Genomic DNA, 19,404 nt, shown 5'->3' with positions numbered 1-19,404 from the left:
AAAGCCAAAGATCTTTCAGCAGACAAAAGAGCATTGTTGATTATTAAGAAGATAAATGGATGGAGATGGTATTTTGACTGTCATTGTAAAAATGTGATTAAAAACCATAATACAATAGAAACCCACAGATTTAATATAGATTCAGTAGACATATTGTGTTCATGTATTTATTACAATACTGACATCCACACCTCTAACTTGTATTCAGTCAGAGTGGAATTATAGGAAGATGTGGCTTTTTTTCTAAGAGCCTTATTGTAGAATATGACAATTTTTTTCAGCAACCTGAAAAATGCCAATTAATTGCAAAGCAGTGTATTAAAAAAACTGTAGCGGCATAAGATACAAGTGGGCTGTGGGATGTAGCAAGGGATAGGGGATCTGTTACAGCTGCTAAGAGAGGCAATTGCATCAAACACCTGCCTGAGAAAAGTCCACTAGTTCATGATGGAGCCAAGCTTTATCAACAGTTACAGAGTCCCAGTCTGGGTGTTCCTGCTTTTGCAATCTGGGGCAAACATCCCTGGGTAGCTAAGCAGCAGCATTCGTCATTACTCATTTCCTTTTCACTCTGTCCTGTGAGAACAGCTGTTTGCTGTTTTTCTGCACTTTGAGATCTAGAGTAGAGATCGAACAGTACCTGAGGATGAAATCACTTCTTCCTATTTGTAAAACTGTTTAGATCTGAGGATTCCAGATTTTCTAGCGTTACAGTTTTCTTCTGGTTTTGTTCTCTTCACATCCCTGCTTCCCAAAATAGCACTTCAGAAATTTTTGCTTTCTCTGTGGTCATCATTGACTTGGCTGTATGACTTAAATTTTGCTGATCAGAAAACATAAATACTTCTTTCTTGAGGTTATTTCTACTGTATAGTATCTGGGGCAATATTAACCTGAAATCCCTCCAAAAATGAGACTTGTTTTGCTTTTAAAGACCTATGATTACTTTAATCAGGCAGATGCCTGTGAACCTGCACTGTGGTGTGCACAATATTTGGAATGCATTAAGGGAAAGGAAACGTGGACTCAAAAATTCCCAGAGGATAAGAAGCCAGGAGAGCCAAAGGGGAAAGACTATTACCAGAATAGAATTGCAAACTGTCCAAAGGGGTGCAAGAGATGGCAAGCTATAAGGCACAAGTCAAAAAGGAGCATGTCAGCAGTTTTCTTGCTCAGTTTGAGTGAAGTCGAAAGGGAAAGTTCAGTCTCTCTTATGCTGTAAGAATGTAAGGTGAAATATCTAAAATGCCTTTTTTTTTTTCTTTCTTTCCTTTTTTTTTTTTTTTTTTTCTTTTCTCACAAATGGGATAATCCAGCATTTTAGTCTGAAGGCAAAAGAATCATTGGCTCAGCTGGGTATCTAAAGGTATCATATTTATAGACCAGCTATTTCAGGAATAGAGCCTGTGTTCTTTTGCATCACTTAAGGCAAAATATAACCTTGGCAAACAAAACCACTGGCAATATTTGCAGTTGCATCATTCTCAAGTGAGTATTTAACATCAGAAAACGTTAGGACATTCATGATAAGCTGCTGTTTTTACGTAATGCTATCAGTTACGGCTGTCCAGTGGCTGCAGTACAACATCTCAAAAAGAAAATGTTCACTATCACAAGTTAAAGCAGCATGGTGTAGGTAACTGGATTATGATACTGATGTCAAACTGTGGAATAAACTAAATTCTGTAATTGTGTGTCTAAATGTTTTGAAACTAAGGTTTAGTCAGGGTTTTCCCTCCCCCAGAAATAAAGGAATAAAACCAGAAATCTGGCTCAGTGACAACTCTTTAAATTATGGACCATGTGTGTAATTTGCTTCAAAACACAAATGCCTTTATATGTTTTGTACTTTACTCTGTGGAGAGTCTTTTGTGTGAATGGCCCTAGACAGAGATTTTGACCGAACTCTGTATCTTGATGAAATGTCATAGTGAGTTTTGGACGGAGCCAAAATTCAAATGGATGGTCACACTAAAGGATGCAGTTGCAGTAGCAGACGTGGAAAAATGTGGCAGAACAGATCAGAATTAAGTTCTTAAGAAGTCTATTGAAATGAGTTTCGTTGAAATGTTTAGTAACCAAAGATTTTATTCATAAGATAGGAAAAAGCTAAAATAGCTTGCAGTTGATTGCTAAACTAACCAGTTAAACATTTCAGTGAGAGATACCTGAAGGAAGAAACTGCAAATCTGTCAGGTTCTCATTTTATCTGTCTGTCTTAATTCAACCTACTTTTCGTATCACCATAAGCATAAGATTTCTGCTGCCTTGACGAAGTACTATCACAAGCCAACGCCATCACAGTTACCAAAATTTTCTTGCAAAACTGCTGTTTTAGTGAATACTCTGCTGAAAACGTCTCTCTGGTTTTCTTGTCTTCGGGGATGCCAAAGGTCAGGTGTCTTGGGCCACAATGCCCAGTCCAAGATCAGGGCCTGCTTTATTCTGTGCAATTGTTTCTGAGTAGCCAAGGGGAATACTAATGCTGACAGCAGTTTTCCATCCGTTCCTTCCTGACCTGCAGATATATGTTTAATGCATAGCTACAAAAGACTCTTAGCTTGTCAAGGAGGGCGTTAGATTTCCCTGCTGGAGCCTGGCCATGGCAAAGCAAAGCTTTTCATTTGAGTCATTTGCTCACAGTTGAAATCGTGCAAAAGTTGCTGTTTTAGTGAGGTAATAATACTTAAGACTTCCCTCTCATGGAGCAATACAATTCTCTGCGGTCACACTGGTTTTTACCAACTTTGTTTATTGACTTTCTGACTTCAGGACATTTTATTCAGTTCTGACAGTTCTTAAGCAGCATGTTTTTTATCAATGTCTCCAGGAAGCAGATACCATCAGCAATGTCCAGACCTACATGTGCGTGACCTGACCACAGAATTTCACTGTCTTGAAGATGTGTTACCTTCAAAATACAGTAAATGCAGTATTAACTTAAAGCCAGCTGGTTAGAGATATTGGTCCATCTGGTGTCTTAATGAAAACCATAACATTTTCTGGGTATTGTGCAGAATCACTAAAAAATTTCAAAGACCCTCTTGAAAGCTTTCCAAAAGTCAATACCAAGGACCAGGTGCAGGTATGTTTGGTATGTTCCGTGTGTCCCACTGTGCATTGGTTGTTCCGTGACAGTGCACAGCCTGAAAAATATGGTCAGCACAGGATCAGCTGCCAGAAGTAATCTGCTGTTCTTAAGGTAGGTGAAGATGCAGTGATGTTGCAAATCCAATTCAGTGTAAGTATGTAAAATAATTTTCTGGAGAGGACTTTGATTCTTCTAAAGTGGATTCTCTTGTGCTCAGTTCAAGGTTTAGAGCAACATTTTGTGATCCTTTTTGCTGCCTTTGAGCAGATCTGAACTGTTTTACCTTACACTGTGTCATGCCTTCCAGTTCTTCACTTTTAAGCTATTTGCATGTTAATGCAAGATTATTTTATCACAGTTATTGTCTTATTTAAATTAGCCAAATAAATTATATTTTGATTGACAGGACAGTTTCAGTTTGAAGTGGAAGTCTCCTCTTTAATTTGGGGTAGGGTTTCTTGTATGGTAATGATATTTTCTCCTTTGTTTTTTGTTAGTTAATTCTATCTATTATTAAAATCAGGAACCCCCTTTTTGTTACCTACCAATGTCATTGCTTTTTCTTCATAAACATTTATTCCCTTTTTCCATTTTAATGGGATATTGTCCTTACCATTTGGGAAGTTCTGCTTTGCTGGTCCCTTTCTGACACTGCCACTCCACAGCATTGAAGTGATCCAGCCCTACTATTTTTATTGAAAAGTACCAGAAAACTCTTAGTTCTACTAACATATTTTGCTGGAGATACTCAAATTTTGTTTCTGTGAAACCTGAAAATTATGCCTTCCGGTGGAAAACTTGCTTTTTAAAGAACTGACATTTAAACACTCTACTTTTGAATGGCTGTTTTTTTTTTATTCACTTCTTCAGCAAGTATCTGATTTAAATTTATTTTTCACAATGGCAGCATATATGTCACACTCACTGTTGGCACTTAAAACTTACATGCCCAAACATTCAGAGGAACAAATAAAAATTACTACAGGTTAAAACCATGTTGTGCCCATATTTTATTATTACCAGCCTGATGTGATTTTGTGAGCAGAAGAACATGTTCTTGCCATCAAGGGATAATTTAATTACCAAAGTTAGATAATGTCTTTATTAGTGCTGCTGCATGAACAGATTCCAGATATCCAAGTCATGTTCAGTCCATAATTAGTTCTCCCTACTTTCCCATTTATGCCCAGCCATGTCAGTGAGGGTGTGCTACTGTTAATAAGGTTCATAAGATGTTTTAGAAAGTGGTTTTGTCTCATGGTAGCATTTGGAGGGTTTTCATCCTCGCTTACTTGAACTGTGTACCTGCTGCTTTGCTGCTAATTGGTTCCTCATCAGTCTCACAGGGCTCTTCATGTGGTATCACTCACAATCAGTGCAACTTCTCTGTTTCCTGCAGCAGGGGAACCTTGGTAGTTCATGATTTTATTATTGTTCTTCAATTTGATACAATCTGTTCCTGACCATCTGTACCCACTCATTCTGAGAATATCAATACCGTAATTTTCCATCTCCCTCGAAACTTGAGCTGATTTTTCCAGCTTGCAGGATTGTACGTACATGCCAGGATCTTGTACATAACATGGAGTAGCAGATACCTCAAGGTTTGATCTCCTTGCTGAGGTGGGATTGGACTGATGCTTGTTGCACAGATTCGTTTGGGGCTATCCACTAATCCAAGGAACTGAAATGGATATTGTCATGGAGACAAAGTGAGGGCTTAGACAGTAATATTTCTAAAGAGGAAAGTGGTCAGCCTCGCATCCAGCTCCCACGCTTGAAGAATCAAGAGAGAAATTTGTCTGGCCTCTAGCTTTGCTTTACCCAGCCTTGGTAGACCTGTCAGGAGCTTACATAATCCTGCTGACATAAGTTTGGATCAGAGTCTCCTAAGCAACACAACACAGCAAGGTTCCAGGTTTGGAAATGGGGAAAAATGTGGGTTTGCCTCTGTGTGGGGTGTGTGTGCATGCGTGCATGTGTGTGTACTTTGCATAATTCTGGCAATTTGTATTCTACTGTACTTGGAATTAAGCAGGTTAATTTAGCTTTTCCTCTATTTGTTCATATCTGGTGCTTAGAGGATTTGGAAAATCCTATTCTCAGCCATCAGCTAATTTCATAGAACCTACTACAACTGTTATATGTTGTCTGGTGGACTATTTTATGATTGTTTTATTAATTTTCTTTTCTTCACATAATGTCTTGAAGCAAAATACTTCTAAAAGCCATGTGATTAGAAATCTGACAAATCCTTTTAGTATTTAAGTAATCCTTCAGGTTGTGCAGATTTCTACATTTGTGTGTGTGAGAATAGGAATAAAGACATAATGGACTATAACAAGAGGTTTCAGTGATGTTATAAAGCACAGGAGTGAAGTTCAGATAGTTTATGGTCCACTTAACAGAAACTCTTAATAGAATAATACCTCTAGAAATCAAAATTTGTCCATTGCTTATTTTAAATATGTGATTCTGACTCATGAATCCATGCCCTGTTGAAATTTCTATACCTTCTTGAGTCATGAAAATGCTACCTGCTATCACCCACCCCAGATCTTGGTTTCTTGAGTGATTAGCTCTGTTGCACCTTACACTGTTGTAATATATTTTTTACTTCATGTAACATTGCCATTTTGGGGAAAAATATTGTGCTAATTTTTCTTCTTTTTCAAAAATAATGTAGAATCCATTGTGCCAAAATTGGAGAAGTACAAGAGGCAGTCAATATACACATGATGTAGAACCAAATATGGAAAAAAAGGTATATACAAACAGAATAATTTGTGCTACTTTCTGTTGGAGTCCAGGGCATTCCTTTGGTTGCCCTGGAGGGTCAGAGACCTGGGCAGAGGGGTCTGGGACCCCAGCCCAGAGCTCAGAGAGACACTGGCTTTGATCTCAGTCCATGGGAAAAACTTCCTACACTGAGAGAAGGTTTACAGGCCACAAGAATGTGAAAAAATGGTAGTTTAGCTTATCACAGGGTGAGAAAAAAGTAATTTTAGGTTCCTAGTATTGAAGTGAATGGGGACAAGATGGAGAATCTGGGGTGTTGTTTCCTTCTTCTTCATTCTCCTTCCCTCACTCCATTGCTGCATTGACGTGGCACAAAGTAGTTAGTGAGGATTGGGTCAAAGTAAAGATGACCTTTTTAGTAATAGTGATAGACATTGGTAAGAAATAGTAAATAAGAAATACGTAGCAATTAGTATAAAAGATAAGGACAGCCCAGCTCGGGGGGAGACGTGAGGAATCCATGCAGCTGCGAACATCTTGTCGGACTCCGAGAAAATTGTAAGATAAGAAACAATAAACGAAGTATGCAACCTTGAAAAATCTAAACCTGAGAACTCCGTCTCTTCCTTCGGCTTGGCTCGGAGCTGTGCAGGGGAGCAAAGGACCCTGAAACCACCTCAATGTTAGGGAAAGCCCCCGACAACTTTCCTTTTTCCTGCTTCAAAGGTCTGATCACAACAAAATGTCATTTTGAAGGATGTGGACATCATCCACTAGGGAGACAAGGTACTTCTCTCTATGAAAGGGTTTAGTCAGCTAGTGAACAGGTTTACCTTTTCCTCTTTTTAAGATATTCTTTGAGGGAATAAAGCAAAGCTGAGACATCTTTGCGTGTCCTTCTCATCCCATGAACTGATAGAAAGAAACATGACATAAAACAATGGAATTAAATGCTTTCTGGATATGAAATCACAGACAGTAACAGTGAAGGGCAATGGCAGATAACTCTATGAAAGCTGAAGATGTTCTATCAGGTGGACAAAGTCACAGGATGCAACTTTCTGACTAGAAATGTGAAGTAGTTCCTTGTGAGAAAAGCCAACATCCATGTGTCCACCATGTCCTCTTTGCTCTCAGGATGCGAGTCAGCAGTGTCGTAGTTTGTAGTCATCTGCTACTGCAGCTTAGGTGCTAGGCTAAGAGGCTTTACTGAAGCCCAGGCAGACAACATCCACAACCTCTCCCTCATCCATGAAACAGGTCACACCATCACAGAAGGAGATCAGGCTGGTCAAGCAGGACCTGCCTTTCATAAACCAACCTTGCTGGGCCTGATTCCCTGGTTGTCCTGCAAGTGCCCCGTGATGGCACTCAAGATGATCTGCCCCATGACTTTCTCTGGCACTGAGGTCATGCTGACAGGTCTGCAGTTCCTTGAAACCTCATTCCAGCCTTTTTTTTTGCAGACATTTGCTAATTTCCAGTCAGCCGGGACCTCTCCAGTTAGCCAGGATTACTGGGAATGACTGGAAGCAGCATGGCAGGCTGTTCTGCCAGCTCCATCAGTACACTTAGGGGGATCCCATCCAGCCTCATAAACTCGTGGATGTCTAAATCACATAGCAGGTTGCTGGCTATTTCCTCGTGGATTATGAGAACTTCTGTCCCCCACCATCTCTATCTTCCAGCTCAGAGGACTGGATATCCAGGAAACAATTGCTCTTGCTATCAAAGACTGAAGCAAACGAGGCAAAAGTACATCAGCCATTTCCTCATCCCACGTCACTGTTTCCCCTGTTGTCAAATGTTGATTTTCCTAGATTTCTTGGAGTGCAGTGATTTGTACATAAGAAGCAATGCTTTATTTTAGTGTCTAACTCAGTTTTCTGTATTTTTATGGCTGAGTTTTGAATGTGTTACAGACTCTTTTTACAGGTTTTGAACACTTGACAGCCATGAATACTTTTGAAAATGACTCTGAATGATGGATGAATACCTATGAAATCCACAATATCAACAACAAAATGCCATCAGCTGTTATTGATTTTTTTGCTTGGTATCTTTTGAAATAGCTGGCACAGGGCAGGCTGTGCACACAGAATGTAGCTACTCATCAGACCAGCACATATTCAAGACAGAAATATGGGAAATAATGCACCCAGATAACTAGAGAAAAATATTTGGGTATTTAATGTTGACACGTAGAGTGGGAAATAAAAAAGGTTATTAATCTGCCCACTGTTATGGAGAGAAGTGCAGCAGTAATGAGACAAGCATTGTAAGGACAGGGCTGCTTTACTGAAGCAACTATAAACATGTGCCCCTCAGTGCAGCTGGATATTTTCTTGCTTTTGCACATGCACCAGGTTGATTACCCTCCCCTAAATTAAGGTGTAGATCAAATTCTGTTCACTGTGTGGTCGAGGCTAGAAACTGTCAATACCTGTTCGGTTTGCTCTGTGGGAGAACATGTACATTTGCTGTGAAAATATTTCCTATGGAAAAGTAGGAACGAGGCTGGGGAGTCTTTCAGCACAAGTGTATCCTCTTTGACTTTGTAGTACATCAATTCTGTAGCACTAATCTGAACTGTAGTATGGTGGTTAATGACATTTAGGCTAAGCAGCTGTATTAACTCAGTGTTTCATACTTCGTTGCTATTAGGGTGGTTACTGGTCCTGTTTTTTTCTTTTCCAAGTCATAAACCCCCTGCTTTTGAAAGGGTCATCCACTAATTTTATAGTGTATGTAGTCCTTTTTGTAAGAGACAAGGCAGACTTTAGCAGCTGATAGTCTAAAGTACTGTTTCTCTAAAAGATTCTCTGCACACTGGCAGTGAAATATCTCCTTTTGCATTCAAAGAAGGAAATTCCCTACAACTTTTTTCGATATACCTCTTCAAAATGCAAGAGGAAATGTCAAAAATGAGCTCATACTTTGTTATTCCTTCCCTTCTATCCTTTCCTTTGTAGGACCATTCTTTATAGAGAACTATTTTTTTCCTGTCCACTAACAAAACAGACTGTGTTCAAGTGCTGCTGCTAACACTTCACTATCATCAGGAAAAGCTGGAAATAAAATTATAAGCTTATCATCCATTTATATTTTAAATATTTTTGTCTGACAGCAATCCTAACATATACTTTTTGCATCAATTTTTGAGATGCTGTAGCATAAGAAAGGTAATAATTGTACTCAAAGGCTATGTATTTTCTGAGACTAATATTGCTAATAAAAATAGCTAAGCTTTTGTGCATGTGAATCCCTTCTCAGAATGTTTTGATTTTCTACTTATTAGAAAATCATTACGAATGTAATTATACTAATGTAGCTAGTGAATGAATCTTGTTTTAATCATACTTGAACTTTTAAGTATAGCAGAATCCTGGTCTGGAGAGCAGAATGCAAACCAGCCATCATCATGTTACTACGCGTTTGCTGACTCTCATTTGGCCTAATGCAATTTTCCCCTTAGCCTAGTAAAATGCCAAAGTTGATTAATGTTGATTAAGACTGTTCATAAACTTTTCATGCTGCACAGTTTGATTTTATCTGAGGCATGTCAACTAGGATCTCATGGGGAGCCTTTTCAGGGAAACAGTGCTAGAAAGTGTCAAATAAGTGCTAATGATCTCAATATACAAGAAAGAAATTGTTTTCCAATTAGACTTTAGCTTTTGCCATTCTAGTGCCTTCTGTCTCTGGAGGATAAAATGAACTTTCACAAGTTACTTGCTCCTTTCTTCATGTACTGGAGCTAAAATTGTAATGTATGCTTGCTTGAATTAATATATATATATATATATATATATATATTTAAATTTCCTGTACCATTATGCTTTTAAGAACAGTTTCACAGCACTGCCACTTCTGCCTTTACATATTATTTGAATTAATTGAACTTCCTGATAATATTCTGGTCATTTGACAGATGTGAAACCTAGAAAGATAGATTTCTAGACAGAAAATATGAGATGTTAAACTTTAATTATCATCCCTTTCAGGCATGCTTTCATTATCAAAGATACCATAGTCCAGGTCTGTGAGAATTAACTGTAGTTGAAAATCCAAACAGCTAAAGCCCTGCTACCTTTGAATTTTGAGGAAAGAAAAGAGCGAAACCAATATTTTCTCTCTCTCACCAATGGAGAACTCAAAACTTAAACTGGATGCAGTGAAAAAAGGACCTCAGTAATGAGCTCTAGTTTTGCACGAATGGATGTTACCTTGAGAACTTTCCACTCAAATATTACTTTGTGAAAACACTAAACAGCTCTACTCCAGCAATGGTGCTCTGTCTCCCAAATTGTGTCACATTTTTCTTCAAAGATCAATTTAATACTATCTTGTAATAAAGTCTGTGAAAATATAGTTATCTTCCACTTCACTAGTATTGCTCCCTATCTTACTGCTGTCTTCTCATTTCAGTTGTATTTGTCTGAGTTACCCATGTATTGTGTTTTGTCTGTGGCTCTCTGAGTTTTCTGTGGCAATAGGCTGTTGCCTGTGCTATTTTGTCAATTGATTTCTAAACTCTTCATATATGACTAGGCTTTCTAACATGACTGTAATAATAATAATATAATTCAGGATAGTATTAATAGTTTTAATTATGAATAATGAATTGAGAGACAGAATCACATAGTGGAGTCCATTTTAAAAAAAGGGAAAAATGGGGAGAAAAAGTTTAAAAAAAAGGGGGGGGGGGGCAAACAATCATTCCTGTGTTGTATAAAATCGGGAGATTTGGGACTTTCAAGATGCCACTACAATAGGAATGAATATATTCCTGAGATCTGGAACAGGATATTCCGTACCAACTCTGGAGGACAATCTTGTGACTTAATTTAAAAAAAAAAAAAAAAAAAAAAAAAAAAAAAAAAATCACATGGGACTTAAGAATACTGATGTTTCTTCTAAAGCAGCTTGAGTTTCAGAAATGCAGGAGAGGTCAGGGAAGAGGATTAGAAGGCAGCAAAGAGGGAAGACAATGCTGCATCCATAACTTACAGTAACATATGATAATGTTCTAAGCACCAACTGTGCTAATGTGAGCCTCTTCTTTATGTGTTGAATAATGTCTCTATACTAATTGTTTTGAAACCAGTGTAGTATCTGACAACTCAGAACAATTAAAAAGAAACCAGAGTGCTCAAGCTGGGGACAGTTTTTAATACCGATAAAGGTATTAAATACCAATGAATGGTCTGAAAGTGACCAAAAGAAATAGACTCGTATGGTTTTGGTAGGATTCTTTATTCTACAATTCTTTTAGCTGGACAATTGCAACACTGTTAATTTATTACTATCAGGACTGTTAGATTGTAAGAATTAACTTGCTGCCCAGTTACTTAGAAACATTGCTGGTACAGGTCAAGAATCAAATAGAAACATATAACCAAAAACTGTCAGTACATGGGAACTTTCAGGTTCTTTCAAAACTTCCTCCTTTGACTTTCAATCACCTAACTGAACAATCAAAACTGAACTGTCAAATTCAGATATAAAACGCTGCTTTTAAGATACTGTGAAAATTTTAGCCTGCAGGTTTAATTCAGCGCGTTTCATGTCACAGATATGACAGAATATTTCAAACTGAGCATGGAAACAGAACTGCAGGAATGAGACATAGTAAAGTTTATGGCATTGATCTTATTTAAAAACTTATGTACTCTGTGTCTGTATATAACTACCCTGGACAAAACATCCAAGCTGCAGAATTCATGTTTATCAAGTATCCCATTCATAGAATCATAGAATAGTTTAAGTTGGAAGGAACATTTGAAGGTCATCTAGTCCACCACATCTCTGAGCAACACATTCCAGTTTTACTACCCCATGATAAAAAAATTTCTTCCTTCTATAGATCTACTTGAGTTTGCAACAGGCTGTACTAAAACATATTTCTCCATCTAACTTATAGACCCTCTTTAGGTACTTGAAGGGCACATTAATGTTCCCAGAGCCTTCTCTTCTCCAGGCAGAACTATTCCAACTCCCCCAGCCTTAAACCAGAAAATGATCTAATTGATCTGAGCTTCTCTTCAGTTTTCAGCCAGCTGTGCTTACAGAAAACCTAGGTGCCAGGGCCCCTACCATATCGCGTTTCAAAATACAACCTGGATCCCAGCTCCTCGGTACACTGAGAGAAGGCAAATCAATCTCTTCCCACCAAAGCTGATTTAGGAATAAGGTTGAACACCCTCCATAACCCAAGCAGCTCCCATGAGGCCCATGGAGAGCCCCCAGTCCTCTAATCGAAAAGGTTTTTGTTAATGGTTCTCCTTGCACAGGGAAAGGGTTTTGAAGTGGCTAAAAATTAAGTTACACATTTCAGCACACCTTAAGAAATTCACCCTTCTGACTCATTGAAGATACTGATCATATGCGTAGAGTGGAGGGAAAAATGTGTTCTCTAGATAAAAGACCAATATCTTTCCATCTACTGCAGACAGATCCTTAACACCGATAAAATTGGGAGGAACTATTTCACTGAATATAGTTGATTATGGTCAGTACTGTGTATACTATAGATGACCCTCTTTTATATGGAATGAGAGTAACAAATAAAAAAATCTAACTTATAAATATCTAGCATTGTTCAAATCAGTTGTGGGGAAGTATCCAACTAACAGAAATTTGCCTGGAGCATTAAAAAAAAATGCATAGAGAGTAGCAAAATCCTCCAGAAAGCAACCAAATGACAATTTGGTGACATTATATAATATGTTTCCTCAATTTAGACAGGAGTAAGCTGGGAAAGATCCAAGACTGCACCAGAAAACTGGCCCATGATGGTTGGATAGCACTTACTACAAGACCTGGAAAACACAATTTGTTGCAGTGTAGTTTTTCCTTCCTCTATAGGAATTTGAGGAGACCCTTGCAGATTGCTTCCATGAAGTGTCCTGCAGGACAGATTTCTTGCTGATTATACATCTGATTTGATCAACGGAGAGTCTGAGTACTGGTCATTTTCAATCAAGAATATGTTTTTAATTTCCTCCATTCACTCGTCCATAGCAGAATACTTGAAAGTTCCCTTCATGTCAGCTACATAAAAATATTTTTTGGGTATCAGATTGAGACAGAAATAACAAATAATTAGTTACAGTGAATTTTTTCCCTTATACAAAATATTGTAAAGCAGATGTTGGCTTTTTCTTTTCAGAGAAGATTTATACTTGATATGCTTAAACAATGAATCTACCAACTCATTTACTCTTGTAGCTGCTATGAGGAAGGAAATGGGAGTAAGTATAATGAGACCCTTAGTGAAAGACATTTTGTGGTGATACATAAAACTAGGTTACAATATCACTGTTTCCTTGGGAACCCCTCATGTCTAGCAGAACTGAAAAGGAACAGATTAAAAAAAGGGTATCAGAAAAAAATTATATTGATAATGCTGCTGGTGTCAGTACATTTAGATGACTTACAGAAGCCTCGAAAAGCAAGTATCACATGCATTTGATATACAATTAGAGTGAAATTTCATTTAGAGATTTTGCAGTGAAGAACAATTTCAGCAGAAGATTGTAAACCAGGAATGGGAATCTGCTTTTTTTGGAGGGAGGTAGTGAGTTCAGAATGAGAACAGAGAAGAACCGGAAGGGCAGGTACCTGGAGACACATGAACAGGAAGGTCAGAATTAAAAATGAATGCCCCTTAAAAATTATTTGTAAATAATCATACTACTGGATAGTATGATGATTTGTTGATTATAGACTACTCTTGACCCCATTACACTGGAGTGGGTAGAGAATTTGGTGCTGTGAGTATGTTTCCATCAATATGTCACCTGGGTAATGTAAATAACAGTAATAACATGAGACAATTCTGTGCAGGCTGAGAGGAACATAAACAAATAATGTTTGTTTTTAATTGCAGAAAAATGTGAGCAATGATAGGTGAAAAGGATTGTGAGAAAGGAAGGTAAAGGTCAAATTGAACTATTTTTTATTGTCATCAAGACAGGATGTCTTCTTCCCTGAATCTGCTCTCTCTTTTCAAAACAAATAGCTAGATAACATGGAGATTACAGTTTCTGACCCTGTATTTGTTTGTTTATAGTTACCCATGTAATGGTAGAGGATTTAGTGGAAACAGGGCAAATACCAAGGAGAAAAGAAAGCTCTTGAAATTCTACACTAATGCTGAGAGCAAGTGTTTGTAATTTATGGATGAAAAATCCCAGGTGCATTGAAATGAAGCAGGCACTGTAAGTCCAGACTTTGAGGCTAAATATCCATTGGAAATAATCTCAGTTGAATGAGGCAATGCTCAGAAAACTGTAGTGATGTCTTGCAACCAAAACTACAGCCTGAATACTGCTTGTGTTTTTGTATTTATGGTTGAGGCATGGCATGAAATATTCTTGAGCCAACTATGTAACCTGACAGGAGGAGTGACTGCTTTCAACGGGTCTGGTTCTTTGTAATCATTCTTAGAACTGATTGAATAATTTCTCTCACTCTTCACTTCCCCGGGATAAAATGTAATTTCCAAAGGCTTCTGTACAGTTAATTCTTCCATTCAACATTCATAGATTGATAAAGAATGTACTATCTTTGGTAATCTGATGACATATGGTTCTACATTTCCTCTTCTTTTTGACTTCAATGCCAGATTTATCTAGTGCCTGGAAGAAACAAGGAATTCGGTAAGAGCCAGCTGGCTGCAATCCAGTCTGAAAGGTGAAGGTGATGTGAACTGGAAGAGCAGAATGCTTTCAGGACTGAATGAAAAATCATACGGTTTATTTTACAAGGATATCTGATTAAATATAATACACTCAGTGTCCTACACAATGGTTTATGGTGTTTAACAAAGGGTCTATTATACACAATTTTACATCAAGAAATTGAACAGTCTCCTTTAGCTAAGGACTCCAGTGGTGTTTCTTAGAAAAAAATTAAATGAAATATGTGCCTGATAGTAGAGATTATTGTTAAGACCTGCTTTACCACAGCAAACCTCTCATGTCTTTCTGACAATCCTCCAGAATCCTCCAGAATTTGTTTCCACAAAGGAATGGTGTTTTCACCAATATCGCAGGCAGAACAGTTTAGTTAGTGGAGCTGCATTCTAGAATTTATTACCTGTGGAAACACAGCTAATGAGGACCATGATAGGTTCTGAAAGATGACATTTTCCCCCATGTCTTTGCACCTGGTTATAAATCGTTGTCATGGCAGATTACAAATAGTACCAGCTCCAAGGCTGCATGATCTGGGATGAGATTTCAAATTGTTCAAATTAAACCTTTTAAAATCACTTTATTATTGCTGCATACACTTCGATGTTATCCAGCACTGATGTTATGTCTCATAAAGTGAGAGAACAACAAGCAGAACTCTACTGTCTCTTACAGAGTAAAAACATACAGATTTGGATTGAATTGTTTCTTTGGCATTCTTAGATAGGGTATTTCCCATTTATTTGGTTTGAATGGCCTTTTGGGTACTGTAGGGTACTTTTTCCAGAAATTGTTTCTTGCCACAAAGTGACTGCTCAGGTGGGGGATTTAGAGGTAGCAAAAGAGTTTTGAGAGTCTTTTTTCACCACTACCGGGTGCCCATGTGGGAGGAGGACTTTCTTCTCCAAACTTCTCTCATGGGTTCTTCTTTCTCTTCTGGGTTAGAGGCATCTGTCCAGAGGCTGGGGTAGATTTCACACTTTGCGTGGGGTGAAGGGCACTTCATCAGGAGCTTATGTGGGCGATCGTGGAGCAGCAGGTCTGTTGGGCTGGATTCGCTCGGCTGAACAGCGATGCGGTTCCCGGCTCGGGGGAGCCGGAGGTCTGCCCGGCGCACACCCGGCGGCTCCCTTGATGTTGCTCTGCGGTTCTCTGCCCGAGCTGCGGACCGTGCCGTGGGGCCTACAAGAGACGGGGATAAGGGTGCTCCGCCGCCCTCCCGGCCGGCTTCCCCCTTGCCTTTCCCGCTGCGTCCATCTCCTCCTCCGGGGGCCGGCGCTTCCCTGCGCCAGATCCTCCTCCCTACAGCTGCGCTCGGGGACCGGCCCCGCCGAGCGGGTGCCCCTCTCCGGCCACCCTGCTGGCGGCAGGAGCGACGGGAGCGGCAGCAGATACGGAAGCGGCGGGAGATGCGGGAGCGGCGCCGCGCAGCATCTCCCCGCCCTCCCCCTTGTCCCCCCCGCGGCCGCCGGGCTCGGTCCTCCCAGCGCGTCGCCGGCGCCTTGGCTCCTCCTTGTCCTTCCTCGCGTGATTTTTATCGCGTCCATTTTTTGTGCGGGGATAAATAAATAAATAAGGGCAGCTGCCGCCCGCCGCCCCCCGCCGCCAGCCCGCGCGGCGCCGCTAGGGGCGGCAGCCGGGCCCCGCATCGCCCCGCGCCGCTCGGCTCAGGAGAGGAGGCAGCGGGGCGATGCGGAGCCCCCTCCCGTGACTCCGGCTCTCCGCCATGCCATGGGTTAGGCGGACTCCATCCCGCAGCCGAGAGGGCACCAGCCAAGCGAGGCGGAGGCAGGAAGCGGCGCGGTCCGGCAGAGGAGCGGCGGGAGGCGGCGGCGGGAGGCGAGCGCGGCGCCCCGCGGCCCCTTCCATGGACGGCGGCGAGGAATTATGAGCCGCGGCCGGCGGCCGGGACTGGCGCTCGCCCGCTGGGGCTTCCCGCGCTGCGCGCCCCGGGGCGCCGGGGCTCCGCTCTCGCACGGCACCCCCCTCGGCAGCCGCTGCCCCCGTCTCCTGACCCCCCGACGCTCGCTCCGGCCCCCCTCTCCCCGCCGCGCGCTCGGGGTTGGGATAATCTCGCTCGCACCCAAACCACAGCTCTCCCGCGGCTAATCCTGCCCTCTCCCCTCTCCCTCCCCACCCCGCCCCCGGCCCTTCCTCTCCCGGCGCTGCCCTCTCCCCTCCCCGCTCCCCCTGCTCGCCCCCCGGGGGCCCCTCCGTCCCCGTCCTCCCGCTGCCGCCGGCGGCCCGGCGGGTGGGTGCGAGGTCGGGGCTGCCGGGCACCCCGCCCCTCCCCGGCGGGGCCGTCATTAGGCTGCCGGTTGATTACAGGGTATTGATTTGTATGTGCTTCTCCCGGCGCCGGCCGCTCCCGCCGGTGCTGCTGGAGTTCGGGCAGCGCTTCTCGTAGCGGCGGCGGCAGCTCCCACCAAACATGTCGGCTCCCGCCGGGCCCCGGAGCGGCCCCGCCGCCCCTCAGCCTCCTCCGGCCCCGCAGCCCGAGATGCCGGACCTCAGCCACCTCACGGAGGAAGAGCGGAAGATCATCCTGGCCGTCATGGACCGCCAGAAGAAGGAAGAGGAGAAGGAGCAATCCGTGCTCAAGTAAGGGCGGGCGCATCCCTTTCTCGTCCTCCCGGGCCCGCGGCCGCGGAAGTCTCTCCTCCGGCCCCGGGGGCGGCTCGGCCAGGGCGGGAGAGAGGAGTCGGGCGGCCGGGAGCGGGCAGGGGTGCTCGGCCCCGGGCGAGTGTGGGGCACGGCGGGAGGGACCCGCGGGCGCAGCCAGGGACGGGGCAAGGCTCAGCGCCTGCCTTGGTCGCGCTCGGCGGGGCGGCTCCGGCTTCGCACGCCCCGGCGCCGGCGGGAACCAGGCGCCCAACATGGCCGCACAGGTGCCGTCCTCACCCGGCGTGTTCCATCGGGAGGACGGGGGTGGGTCGGGGCGGCGGTCGGCGCCGCCGGAGGGGGCGGACCGGCAGCATCGGGCCCAGCGCCGGGGGCGCGGCGGGCTCCGCGCTGGCGGCGGCGGCCCCGCCGGGCGGAGCGGCACCGCCGGGGCCTGGGCTCCGGGCGCCTGGCCGGGTGGGTTTGCCACAGCCGCCATCTTCCCCCGACAACGTGTCTGCCGCCCGCCCCCGCCCCGCTGCTCTTTCCAAGCGTGAGCCCCGGCGGCGGGGAAAGCGGGACGCCCTCCGCCTGCCCGGCGCGGGCGTGGTGGCGGCACCGGCACCGGCCCCGAGAGCTGTCCGGAGCGAGTCGGCTGAGCACGGGGCTGGCTGTCCGCGGCCACCCGCCCAGCTCAGAACGGGGAGCTGTCCGCAGCCAGCCGGCTCAGCACCGGGAGCTGTCCGCGGCCGCCCGGCCCAGCTCAGCACCGGGAGCTGTCCGCGGCAGTGTCCGGGCAGGGGCCCGGGGCCCGGGGAAGCGCCAGCTTCTCCTGTGCCCCGTGCCCCGTTCCCGGCGGAACAGCGGTCTCCTTGCAGGCACGGGGATCCCGCTGTCGTGCACGGCGCCGGTCACGCCCTTCCCCAGTCGGGCTGGTAGACACTGAATAAAGTCGAGAAAACTGTTCTCCCTTCATGATGGAGTAACCATGCTGGCTTCTAATGACTTGGAAACAAGCAAAACTACTGCTATCGTGGACATGACTTTGATGAGTGTGGTGAAGCTGAAGCTCTAAGCATTTTTTTTTATTTTATTTATTCTTTTTCTTTTTGGTACCAAAATTACCGTTGTGTCTTGGACATGTTAATTGCAGCTGGCCTTTCACACTCAGCACCTGTGAGCTGTCTTCTGGTCTTTAGTTTCTGACTTTGGAAGTCTGTTTCCAAGATCCATTGCATCATACCAAAAACTTCAAATATAATTTGTGTGACAGCTCCTAAGTGTTGAAGAGATCTCCTAAAAACATTTCAAAGTCTGTCTAGAAAGGTTTTTTATTGGATGAACATGCTGAAGCATGTCAGCGTAATGTGAGCAGTGGGAATAAAGTACCATAGCTTCTTTTGTCACCACATCTTAGTCTCTTGCTCTACAATTTGTTTGCTATTGGGATACTTTTATTTTGAAACAATTTAGGCTCCTTTATTTTATTAAATTGTGTGATATATCAAAATAAATGAAATTTTTGTCTAAAATTTCCACACTCTTAAAATCATTAACAAAAATGGAAGTTCAAGTTGAAAGCTGCAGGAATTCAAGGAATTAAGGTTGCATTTTAAATACATTATAGTAGCATTAAAATTTTAAAGAAGGCTCCTGTCAACTTTTGCTGTGGACAGTAATATTTATAATCAAATATAAAGTACAGTATCGGTACAATAGCTTTATTAGTTGAGCTTGCAAATGAAGAATAAACTGTTCTCAAGTAATGGTAAGGTAAAACTAACTTAAGAAATAGAATTGTTTTAGTTTGTAATATTCACACTCTTGGAAGCAGACAATGGGCCAAAAAAAAAAAGTCTGTATCAAATCTAAAGATAAACTTTATGTGGGGTTTAGTTTCTCATTATGTCTCACTAAGAGCATCCTCTTGAGTTCTGTGTAAGCCACAAGGGAGATGGTATGGTGTAAAGTTTATACATAAAGGATTGCCTAAAGCAGCGCTATTTGGAAAACGCTGTTGTCGATGGAATTTGAATAGATGGCCCACAATATTTTAGATGGTAGTGAGAAGTGAGCTGGTGTCAGATGAATAACTCATCAATTTAATTTTTCTTAAAATGAAGTGTCTCCTTGAACCATCAGGTACATGTTTATTCTAAAAATAGCTGCAGATTTATCAAGCACAGCTCTCCACCAAAGTCATACCACCATATTTATGTAGATATTACTGAGTTTAATTCTTTTGAGAGATATTTTCCTTCTGTCAAAAGAAGA

The 19,404-nt window shown here is 42.7% G+C and overlaps 1 protein-coding gene across 41 annotated transcripts in view; it reads left to right on the top strand.

Moving 5' to 3' along the window:
• Positions 1-16,792: 16,792 nt before the first annotated feature.
• Positions 16,793-19,404, top strand: part of RIMS2 (regulating synaptic membrane exocytosis 2) — a 456,916-nt gene continuing 454,304 nt past the window's right edge. For all 41 annotated transcript variants that reach the window (XM_058419196.1, XM_040054978.2, XM_040055074.2 and 38 more), the window contains exon 1: positions 16,793-17,130. In XM_058419196.1, the coding sequence (XP_058275179.1) occupies positions 16,961-17,130 (170 nt within the window). In that variant the 5' untranslated portion in view covers positions 16,793-16,960. The remainder of the gene's footprint in view (positions 17,131-19,404) is intronic.

This window comes from Hirundo rustica, chromosome 1 (assembly GCF_015227805.2).
Source record: "Hirundo rustica isolate bHirRus1 chromosome 1, bHirRus1.pri.v3, whole genome shotgun sequence".
Lineage (NCBI taxonomy): Eukaryota > Metazoa > Chordata > Aves > Passeriformes > Hirundinidae > Hirundo > Hirundo rustica.
This window is presented reverse-complemented; position numbering and strand designations above follow the sequence as displayed.